Here is a 12269-nt window from a genome sequence, read left to right on the forward strand (position 1 = left end):
AGTTAGGGGCTGATTGATGAGCACTTTATCTCTCTCCACCTTATCTTAGTAATAAGACCCCCCAGTTTCTTATGTTGTAGATATAAATGAGGCAGACGTTTGTGCACGTGGCGTCTTCCCGTAGGAACGGCGACTGTCCTTGTACTTTTCTCTCCACAGTTCGGAAGCCGGTATCGGTCTCTGAATCCCCTGGGAAGTAACACACTTTCATTCCTCACAGTCCATAAGTGCAGGTTCTTGCTCCAACGTCCTCGCTGCTGTCTATAAATACATCATTCTGGGGGCCCCTGGGGCCGAGGTGTAAGGAGTTTATCACCCAGGTGTGGGAATCGTCGTCCTCGCACATTTCCTGTTCTACAATCTGCCTCTGGGCACAATAATGATTACAGGGAAAACATTGAAGTAGAACCAATATACTATAATACACAGATAGGTACTTGTGTATTTTGGCGGCGCCCATCGCATCGCATACCATAAGGCATGCGATGGTATGCGATGCGACGCAATATCGCGCGATATTGTACAATAGCATACAATTTTAAAATTGTATGACATTGTATATGGCATACAATGCCATACAATGCGATGCGATTAAACATTGTTTAAGCACCCTAATTGGTGCTTACAATGTTAAATGTACCCCCACGCCACCCCCCCACTATAAACGTGAACCCGAAGCGTGGCGAGCGCAGCGGTACGCGTCCACCCCCTTTTTTATACCCCCACTATCCACGTCGGCGTGGAGTCGAGAATAGAAAGTGTGGCGAGCGCAACGAGCCACCGAGTCCGAAGCGTGTCGAGCGCAGCGCGCCCCGCGAGGGGACGCGGATACCTGTGAAGGTATCCGCATCCCCTCGCGGGGCTCGCTGCGCTCGCCACGCTTCGGGTTCACGTTTATAGTGGGGGGGTGGCGTGGGGGTGCATTTAACATTGTAAGCACCCATTAGGGTGTTTATACAATCTTTCATCGCATAGGGGGCAAAAATCGCATTGCATCGCATCGCATGCCATCGGGTGCATGGCATGCGATGCAATGAAAACATTGCACGACGGAGATCGGGGGCGCCGCCAAAATACACAAGTACCCACAGATATACTGTAATACATCGACACACCAATATATTGTAATACACCGATATACTGTAATACATCGATACACTGTAATACACCGATATACTGTAATACACCCATACACTGTAATACACCCATACACTGTAATACACCGATATACTGTAATACACTGATATACTGTAATACACCCATACACTGTAATACACCGATATACTGTAATACACTGATATACTGTAATACACCCATACACTGTAATACACCGATATACTGTAATACATTGACACACCGATATACTGTAATACACCGATATACTGTAATACATCGACACACCGATATACTGTAATACACCGATATACTGTAATACACTGATACGCTGTAATACATCGATACACTGTAATACACCGATATACTGTAATACACCCATACACTTTAATACACCGATATACTGTAATACATTGACACACCGATATACTGTAATACACCGATATACTGTAATACACCCATACACTGTAATACACCCATACACTGTAATACACTGATATACTGTAATACACTGATATACTGTAATACACCCATACACTGTAATACACCGATATACTGTAATACACTGATATACTGTAATACACCCATACACTGTAATACACCGATATACTGTAATACATTGACACACCGATATACTGTAATACACCGATATACTGTAATACATTGACACACCGATATACTGTAATACACCGATATACTGTAATACACTGATACGCTGTAATACATCGATACACTGTAATACACCGATATACTGTAATACACCCATACACTTTAATACACCGATATACTGTAATACATTGACACACCGATATACTGTAATACACTGATATACTGTAATACATCGACACACCGATATACTGTAATACACCGATATACTGTAATACATCGACACACCGATATACTGTAATACACCAATACACTGTAATACACTAATACACTGTAATACACCGATATACTGTAATACATCGACACACCGATATACTGTAATACATCCACACACCGATATACTGTAATAGACCAATACACTGTAATACCCCGATATACTGTAATACATCGAAACACTGATATACTGTAATACACCGATACACTGTAATACACCAATACACTGTAATACACCCATACACTGTAATACACCGATATACTGTAATACATCGACACCCCGATATACTGTAATACACCGATATACTGTAATACATCGACACACCGATATACTGTAATAGACCAATACACTGTAATACACCGATACACTGTAATACACCGATATACTGTAATACATCGAAACACCGATATACTGTAATACACCGATACACTGTAATACACCAATACACTGTAATACACCCATACACTGTAATACACCGATATACTGTAATACATCGACACCCCGATATACTGTAATACACCGATATACTGTAATACATAGACACACCGATATACTGTAATACACCGATATACTGTAATACATCGACACACCGATACACTGTAATACACCGATATACTGTAATACACCGATACACTGTAATACACCCATACACTGTAATACACCGATATAGTGTAATACACCGATATACTGTAATACACCCATACACTGTAATACACTGATATACTGTAATGAACAACGTAATGGCTGAATAGACCATGTAGTGAATTAAACATGATAGTAGGGGTGTGGCTAGCCAGGAGCATGTGACTTAAGGAGCCTATGGGTTTGGGATAGATGTCTTGTCAGTTGTAGTTATCAGAGCTGAAAGAGGAGGAGTCAGCCTCTTTTTCTTCAGAAAGTTTGGTGAGTAGACGTAGAGCCTGTAGCTCTTGTATACTTGCCTGCTTAGGTGCCCTTTATTCGAGAGTTAGCTTAGCGTGATCACTGTGAAATTTTGCTGAGATGCCCCGTGCTAGGCAGTCCCCCTCCCCGCGCCCTCGGCGTAATGTCCGCCCGCCCGCCCGTCTGCGGCAGGATTCGGGCCTAGGCCAGGAGGCAGCCAGTACACCTGAGCCCAGAGACGCTGCGCTTGGGGCCTTACCTGCGAGCGGGCGTTCTGCCTCAGGGGCTCGCGGACGCGGGTCTGCTTCGGCGGGGCGCCGCGCGAGAGGTAGGGCGGCTGAGCGCGGTGGTATGGCGTCACGCGGTGTGCGCCCGTCGACGGGACGGGCGCGCCGCAGTCAATCAGGTGAACCGGCGGCTCCGGCCGAGGCGGCTGAGCCGGAAGCCAGCGGGAGGCGGCGGTCTGCTGCCACTAGGAGCGGGAGAGCAGGGTCTGTAGTGCGGGTAGCGGCGGACCGCTCTGGCATGGCGCGGCCAGCCAGGGGACGCGGCCATTCACTCAGGGGCAGGCACAGCGCGGCAAGGGGGGACAGGGACACCGTGCAGGGGACAGCGCGCAGGCCCCTCTTAGATAGCCAGCGATCCTCCTGGGGCGCATTGTATAGGGATGCCCTAGAAGCAGGGGGAGAGAGTGAGGAGGAGGGCAGTGAGAGGAGCAGCAGGCGTCACAGAGGGCAGCCCTCTGGACGTGGTGGTCGACAGGGCGCTGTTCCTGCGCACAGAGCAGCTAGTAGATCAAGGAATGCAGCCCCCTCTTTTGACCCTGCTTTTCTGTCGGCAGCATTATCCTCAGTGGCTGGTGCCCTGGCTCCACTTGTTGATGGTCCCCCTGAGCAGTCAGGGCGCTCTGGCTCAGGCAGGCGCAGGTCCTCTAACACTAGGGGAGAGATCATACCCGGTTGCGCGGCGTTTGTGAATGCATTTAGGGAGTTAGAATCAGAGCAGCCAGGTCCTTCCCGGCCGGTGGGCCTGGGGGGTAGGGCTTCACAATCATCCCGCTCTGGTAGCAGACGCAGCGGGAGGCGCTCTTCTGCTCTTGTACCTGCAGATATACGGATGCAGGATGAGGAAGATGATGAGGAGGAGGAGTTTGAGGCAGAGGAAGAAGATAATGACGACGACACATGGGCTGCGCAGCCCGAGGACACAGGTGAGGAAGACACTGAGGAGGAGGGGGATGATAGGTGTAACTCCTCCACGGCAGGCTCACATTCCACACGCCACACATCTAGTTCTTCCTCTTCCTCTGCAGCGGGTTCAGACGTGGGTAGTACCACGAAGGCAAGGAAACGTGCCGCAAGGTACGCAAAAAAGGAGGCGGGCCGCCAGTTAGGCCGTGGCAAGCGCAAGAGAGGTGCCATTTCCCGCAGGGAGAGGAAGAGGAGGAATTTGCCTTCAGTTGTGCACTGCGATTATACCAAAGTGCTGCGTGGCCTTAGGGAGAGCTGCCGTATAAAGATTGAGAAGGGCGACTTCGTGGACTTGTTCAGCTTAACTGACGAGTCCAAGAAAGCGTATAAAGCAGCAAAGGCCAAGGGTGGAATTGGATCAGAGGCTTTCCGCTCGTACGATAATTGGCTGGCAGGCTTCTGCGTCTTTGCAGCTTGTTACCTAGAAGACCGCCCAGATGAGCATATGAATATCATTAGGTATATTCATATGGTGCATGATATGTACACAAGGTACGGGGGTGTAGCATGGAGGTCATATGACGACCAGTTCCGCAGAAAGCAGGACTGTCTTCATGTTATGGATTTCGGCTGCAAGGACGTCGAAGTCTGGATGGAGGTGTTTAGACTACATACTGAGGCGGCTGAGGGATCTAGGCAACAGGCGGCAGTGGTATCCGCCACACCTAACCAGCAGAGACCGGCGCAGGACGCTCAGACGCAGAAGCGCTTTCCCCCGGGGGGCAGGGCATTTACCCCGGGTATGGCAAAAGGGAAGTGTTATGCCTTTAACAATTCCTTTTGCCAGCAAGGCCAGAGATGCAAGTATAAGCACGTTTGCATAAACTGTTCTGGCAATCACCCGGCGTCGACCTGCTTTCGAGGTAACCGCCCCGCTAGAGGGGCGGGAGGACAATCGGCTCACAAACCCTCTCCCGCAGGCGCACCTCGCTAGGGCGCATACCCCGGTCCAGGCCGACGCCATGCGTCAATGGCTCCGCCTGTACCCAAATAGAGAGGTTGCTGAGTTCTTGTTAAAAGGTTTTACAGTTGGTTTTCTTTTACCTGTTCAAGGGGAAGATCGGGGTGGGTCCTTTCGGAACCTGCAGTCCGCCCGTCCCTTTCCGTCAGTTCTCAAAGAGAAAGTAGAAAAGGAAATTTGCCTAGGGCGCATGGCAGGCCCCTTCCCAGCCCCCCCCATAGAGGGGCTAGTGATATCTCCAGTGGGGGTAGTCCCTAAGAAGGTTGCTGGAAAATTCAGGTTAATCCAGCACCTTTCTTACCCAGAAGGCTTCTCTGTGAATGACGCCATCCCAGAGGAGGTTTGTTCAGTGACTTACCAGTCATTTGACGAGGCATTGGATATGGTCCGTTCATTCCAGAAGGGGGCCCTTATGGCAAAGGTGGACGTTGAATCTGCTTTTCGACTCCTTCCTTTGCACCCCAGCGCATTTAGGTACATGGGCTTTCGCATAGGCGAGGAATACTTCATTGACAAATGCTTGCCAATGGGGTGTTCGGTATCCTGTGCTTATTTTGAAAGGTTCAGTACCTTTTTGCACTGGTGCATCGAAAAATCAGCCGGTGTGGGCGGGATCGCCCACTACCTGGATGATTTTTTGTGCGTCGGCCCTCCGAACTCGGGACACTGCGCCCACCTCCTTGCAATCATGCGTTCTCTCTTCCAGCAATTTGGTGTGCCAATTGCGGAAGAGAAAACGGAAGGTCCTGTGACTTGCTTGTCGTTTCTGGGGATCCAGATCGACACCCGGCTGGGGTTATGTCGCCTTCCCCCAGATAAGATCTTTAGGCTGAAGGAAACTATTGCCACGTTCAGAGAATCGCGCAAGGTCACATTGCGTCAAGCTCAGTCCCTGCTAGGCCAGCTTAACTTTGCGTGCAAGGTTATTCCTATGGGAAGGCTTTTCTGTAGGAAGCTGGAGCGGGCAACGGCGGGAGTCAACAGATCTCATCATCTCATACGCCTCTCAGCAGAGATTAGGCGAGACCTGGCCGTCTGGTCCTCCTTCTTAGAGGATTTCAACGGCATAAGGATCTGGATGGCTCCCGCCGTTGACAACTACTCGCTTCAGCTATACACTGATGCTGCCGGGGCGACGGGCTTTGGCTGCTTCCTGGAAGGTAGCTGGTGCGCGCAGGCGTGGCCTTCAGAGTGGTTGCAAAATGGTCTGAACAGGGACCTGCTCCTACTGGAGCTGTTTCCTATCATGGTAGCCATGGAGTTATGGGGTCCCCGCTTGTCCAATCGCAGCGTCCTGTTTTGGTGTGATAATTTCAGCACTGTCCACGCAATTAACAATCAGAAGGCGAAATCTCCACTGGTACTAAGGGTCCTGGCGCAGTTATTCTTGCAGTGCCTGCGTCATAACGTTATGTTCAAAGCTAGGCACGTGCCAGGGGTTCAGAATGAGATCGCGGACGCTTTGTCTCGTTTCCAGTGGGAGCGTTTCAGACAGCTAGCTCCCCGCGCTGACGCTGTTGGGGTCTCGTGCCCGCTTTATGTTTGGCAGGTGATCGGGCCGGACTGGAGGGGTTAGCGGAGCGGTCACTGGCGCCAGCTACCCTTAGGACCTACCGCCAAGCATGGGCAGAATGGCAATCGTTCTCTGGAGGTGCAGCGCGGCAAGGTAGGCGTGGCCATAAGCTCTTGCTTTCTTTTGTGTGGAAGTTGTACAACACAGGCAAGTCTAGGGCGGTGGCAGTGCGCTATTTAGCCGGTATTTCCTTTTTTGCGCAGCTTCACGGCTTGACGGATTATACAAAGGGTTTTCTGATTAGGAAAGCCATGAAAGGTTGGGCGCGGGTGGCACCAGTTGCGGCCGATCGCAGGCGCCCTATTGATTCCTCGCTTCTTGTTTCGCTTTGCGGTAAGGTTAGTTGTTATGCAGATTCCGCGTTCGAATCGTTGTTATTTAGAGTATCTTTCTCGATTGCTTTTCATGGGGCGCTGAGAGTGTCAGAGCTGGTAGCGCCGGCAAAGCATAAGCATGCGACACTGCTTTGCTCGGATATACGCTTAGACCAAGGGACTATGTGGTTTAGAATCAGGCGCTCAAAAACAGATCAGTTAGCCAAGGGGAATTGGGTGAAGATGGCCCCCGGGGTCACTCCTTCAGTGTGCCCCGCGAGTTTATCAGCGCAGTACGCGTCAGTCCGTCCTGAGGTTCAAGGTTCATGGTTGGTTCACTATGATGGAGTGCCATTGACCAGGTACCAGTTCAGCTGGATGTTGAGAACGTGTCTGAAGGGGTTGGGGCTGTCGGCCCTTGATTACGGCACCCATTCTTTCCGCATAGGCTCCGCCACGTCTGCAGCGGGCGCAGGGTGGTCGGTTTCAGACATAAAGAAACTAGGGCGTTGGCGCTCCCTTGCCAATTCAGTTCCCAGTGCGACCTGTCAAAATATCCCCTCACAAACTTAAAAAAAACACACAAAGAATTTATGAAGAACATAAAGAACCTATAGCATGGCAATGCTTAGTAGAAAATATGCCGCACACTGTAATACCCCTTACACAAGATACCACACACCGTAATGGCCCAGTACTCCTGCTTATACATAGGATGCCTACAGTAGTGTCCATTACACAATGCCCTTCATACAATGCCCCCAGTAGTGCCTCTGAATGCGACATTCATGAACACAGTATCTCAGCACTGCCTTATTGCTTGCTTGCCAAATAATATGCAAAAAAAGCCCAAGAAAGGGGGGATTGGGTTTAGGTGCTAGTGATTTAGGGTTAGGCTGTGGAGGGAGATTTTAGGACATGCAAGGCAGGGGTTATGGTCAGGCTTAGGGGCTCGGGAGGTTCGGTTTATACACCGCCCAGTGTATTAAGATTCACACGCGGCACAACAAACCATGGGGTAAACTTACTAAGACGTGAGTTCTATTAAAGATAGAATGTTGCCCATAGCAACCAATCAGATTCTAGCTTTTATCTTGTAGAATGTGCTAAATAAATAAGTAGTAGAACCTGCTTGGTTGCTATGGGCATCATACATAGCACGCCCATCTTAGTAAATGTACCACCATGTGTGCCCAGGTCGCGTGGGTACAACTGTAGGTGCTGGATTGCATGAATACTTTGGATAAAATAATTCTTTTGGGACTATATATAAATATATCTGATATATATAGATATAGAGATGATATACTGTGTATCAGAAATCGTCAGACTCCATAACAGATCCATTCATACATATACACTTAACCCCCCCCCCCAACACACACTCACATACAATCACATAAGCAAATAAAATAAAGGAAAAAACAGCCCCCATGTACTGTACACACACACAACAAATAAATACACACATGATTGCCACACTGACACTCCACATATACAGTATATTTGCCCCTACTAAAGCAATTACCTGTAGTGTATTCAAAAGTGAAGAGCCTTGCAGGACTCGGAGGCTGGGCTGATGCTGGCTGGGAGGAGACGAGTCAGTGCTGCAGAAGGGAGGTCAGGGGACAGGAAGGGAAGAATTTGTATATGAGCTCTGCTCATTGGTGGCAGGTCCCGGGGGAGGGGCTGGCTCCATAATCACGGACCCAGCAGCAGGCCAGCAGCTTTGTAACTCAGGAAGCTGTGTGTGATGTGACACTGACACTGCCAACTGCTCCAGCCCTGAACCTCTACATCTGAGGACAGGACATGCTGGGGCTGCGGGGCAGGTGTCAGACGTTCAGAGCAGCCAGGAGAGCACTCATCATTCCTCCCGGCTGCCCCCTGCCCAGCCCGCTCTGTCTGCCAGCATATAGCAGTCAGTCACAGGGAGCCCGGAATAGATAGCAGCGCAGCGTGCAAGGTGGGTGGGCAGCGGGCAGGGTGGAAGGGGGAGCGCTCTCTGGCTGTCTGTGTGAGGACGCTCAGTGACCCTGTCACTGCGTCCTCACACAGCCAGAGGCGTATCCTTATTGGCTGCTGCTGCTCTCTTGCTGCTGGCTCTGGAGCATGAATCTGCGCCCCCGGGGCACCTGCTCCCCCCCGCCATTGCGGGGGCTGCGGAGCCTTAGATACGCCACTGGTCCACACCTCCTTCCCTGATGGTCTGTGCGTGTATGGTTTCCAGTGATGACTGCACTCCTATGTACCCCCCCCCCCCTTCTTAGTCCTACTCGGGGATTAGCTACGCTCTGTTGTTGGGCCAGCGTCCGGAGTTTTCACGCTTTTTTGCCTGACCTGACGGACTGAATCTGGCTTCACTCAATTCGGCTAATTAGGTTTTTAATTAAGAGTCCCTCAGCAGGTTCAGTCGTTTTTTCTCCGGCCGAGTAATCCCCTTCTTCCCCTCAAACATCCAACTCCCCTTCCCCTTGTTTGTGATTATCCTTGTATTCTTGAGTGGCTTCAACTAGGTTGAAGCAATGCTACCGCACCAAATTTGTGCAGAACCCAAATTTTTTCTTTGGCAGATCCTCCTAAAATGCATTATACTTATCCTTAATTAACGCATTCTAACTCCTTTCTACGCAATTTCTCCTTCAGGTATGGGCAAGGACAACTTCAGGGTATGGATAGTGGGTCACTCATTTGTATATTGGGCTGAGAAGTTGGTGGCTGCAGGTGAAGGACCTGTCTTTGATTGGAGTGGCTTGGTGCGTTGGGTGGGAGTGAGGGGAATGTCCTGGCGCGAGCTAAGGGCTTTCCTCATGGATAAGGTGTTGTTGTTTGGGTGGCCTCAAGTGCTGGTCCTTCATCTGGGAGGTAATGACCTGGGGAAAATGTCCCAAATGAAATTAAGGGCTTTGATCCTCGGGGATCTGGCCGCAGTGAGGGCAGCCTGGCCTGAGTGCATCCTTATCTGGTCCTGTATGGTGCCTAGACTGTGTTGGAAAGGAGTCAGAGACTGTAGGGCCATTGACGAGGCTAGGAAAAAGCTAAATGCAGCGGTCTCACGATGGGTAGTTGAAGCAGGTGGTGCAGTTGTGCGACACAAACAGATAAGATTCCGTTACCATCAGCTGTATAGGCCCGACGGAGTCCACTTAGTTAAGGCGGGTTTAATATTGTTCGTGGAGGATCTGTTGGTAGTGGTAGGATCAGTTCTTTAATTGGTGGCGGGGCGGGGCCTCAGGGATCTGGGTCCCCGCTTTGGCGGAAAAGAACGGCTTGTTGATCATTTTGAGATGTTTCCCTAAGTTATTTTGCAGCGTATTTGGTGTTGTTTCGGTGCGCTCGCCTCCCATTGGCTTAGGCCTTTCGCTAGACCACCCGCCTCGGGGGTAGCGAACCCACCCGGATGGGTGGGCAGTCAATGGGGAGGTGGGGAGGATACCGCTTTTCTGAGTTAGACCGAATAGCGTATGCTTGTTGGGGGTTGAGCTTAGTACATAGCCGTTCTTTCTGGCCACCATTAAAATTAAAATAAATTAACTAATTAAACCAAACTAAAAAATTAGCTTAAAAAACTTTTAAATAAATATCAGCTGACAAATTCTGCCAAATCCAAGTCTCCGTGTCTTTATTTCTGGATAGAGTGTTAAGTTTAAGGTTGTCATCACACACATGCTTCAGGTCACACATCTGCTATTACAATGTTTAGAACAACGTAATGGCTGAATAGACCATGTAGTGAATTAAACATGATAGTAGGGGTGTGGCTAGCCAGGAGCATGTGACTTAAGGAGCCTATGGGTTTGGGATAGATGTCTTGTCAGTTGTAGTTATCAGAGCTGAAAGAGGAGGAGTCAGCCTCTTTTTCTTCAGAAAGTTTCCCACCCTCCCTTCCCTTGTTTTCGATTAGGGGTGGTTATTTAATTGCGTCGGCTGATTGGCGGAAAAGAACGGCTTGTTGATCATTTTGAGATGTTTCCCTAAGTTATTTTGCAGCGTATTTGGTGTTGTTTCGGTGCGCTCGCCTCCCATTGGCTTAGGCCTTTCGCTAGACCACCCGCCTCGGGGGTAGCGAACCCACCCGGATGGGTGGGCAGTCAATGGGGAGGTGGGGAGGATACCGCTTTTCTGAGTTAGACCGAATAGCGTATGCTTGTTGGGGGTTGAGCTTAGTACATAGCCGTTCTTTCTGGCCACCATTAAAATTAAAATAAATTAACTAATTAAACCAAACTAAAAAATTAGCTTAAAAAACTTTTAAATAAATATCAGCTGACAAATTCTGCCAAATCCAAGTCTCCGTGTCTTTATTTCTGGATAGAGTGTTAAGTTTAAGGTTGTCATCACACACATGCTTCAGGTCACACATCTGCTATTACAATGTTTAACATCAACACACCGATATACTGTAATACACCGATATACTGTAATACACTGAAATACTGTAATACATCGACACACCGATATACTGTAATAGACCAATACACTGTAATACACCGATACACTGTAATACACCGATATACTGTAATACATCGAAACACTGATATACTGTAATACACCGATACACTGTAATACACCAATACACTGTAATACACCCATACACTGTAATACACCGATATACTGTAATACATCGACACCCCAATATACTGTAATACACCGATATACTGTAATACATAGACACACCGATAAACTGTAATACACCGATATACTGTAATACATTGACACACTGATACACTGTAATACACCCATACACTGTAATACACCCATACACTGTAATACACCCATACACTGTAATACACCGATATACTGTAATACATCAACACACCGATATACTGTAATACACCGATATACTGTAATACATCGACACACCGATATACTGTAATACACCGATACACTGTAATACACCGATATACTGTAATACATCGACACACCAATATACTGTAATACACTGAAATACTGTAATACATCGAAACACCAATATACTGTAATACACCGATACACTGTAATACACAGATACACTGTAATCCACTGATATACTGTAATACATCGATACACTGTAATACACCCATACACTGTAATACACCGATATACTGTAATACACCGTAATACACCGATGTACTGTAATACACCCATACACTATAATACACCGATATACTGTAATACACCGATACACTATAATACACCGATATACTGTAATACATCGATACACTGTAATACACCGATATACTGTAATACATCGACACACCGATATACTGTAATACACCAATTCACTGTAATACACCGATGTATTGTAATACACCAA

General features: G+C 48.4%; 1 protein-coding gene across 5 annotated transcripts in view; it reads left to right on the plus strand.

Moving 5' to 3' along the window:
• Positions 1-12269, plus strand: part of SLCO2B1 (solute carrier organic anion transporter family member 2B1) — a 95693-nt gene that overhangs the window by 64370 nt on the left and 19054 nt on the right. Inside the window, exons 1-2 of one of the 5 annotated variants that reach the window (XM_083170524.1) lie at positions 921-4085; positions 6636-6752. The exons of 2 other annotated variants lie outside the window; for them this stretch is intronic. In XM_083170524.1, coding sequence (XP_083026650.1) covers positions 2996-4085; positions 6636-6752 — 1207 coding nt within the window. In that variant the 5' untranslated portion in view covers positions 921-2995. Of the gene's footprint in view, positions 1-920; positions 4086-6635; positions 6753-12269 lie in introns of those variants that run through there. 2 more of the 5 variants (XM_083170520.1, XM_083170521.1) reach the window with 2 other exon arrangements.

Source organism: Crinia signifera, chromosome 2, assembly GCF_055691185.1.
Source record: "Crinia signifera chromosome 2, ASM5569118v1, whole genome shotgun sequence".
NCBI classification, from domain to species: domain Eukaryota; kingdom Metazoa; phylum Chordata; class Amphibia; order Anura; family Myobatrachidae; genus Crinia; species Crinia signifera.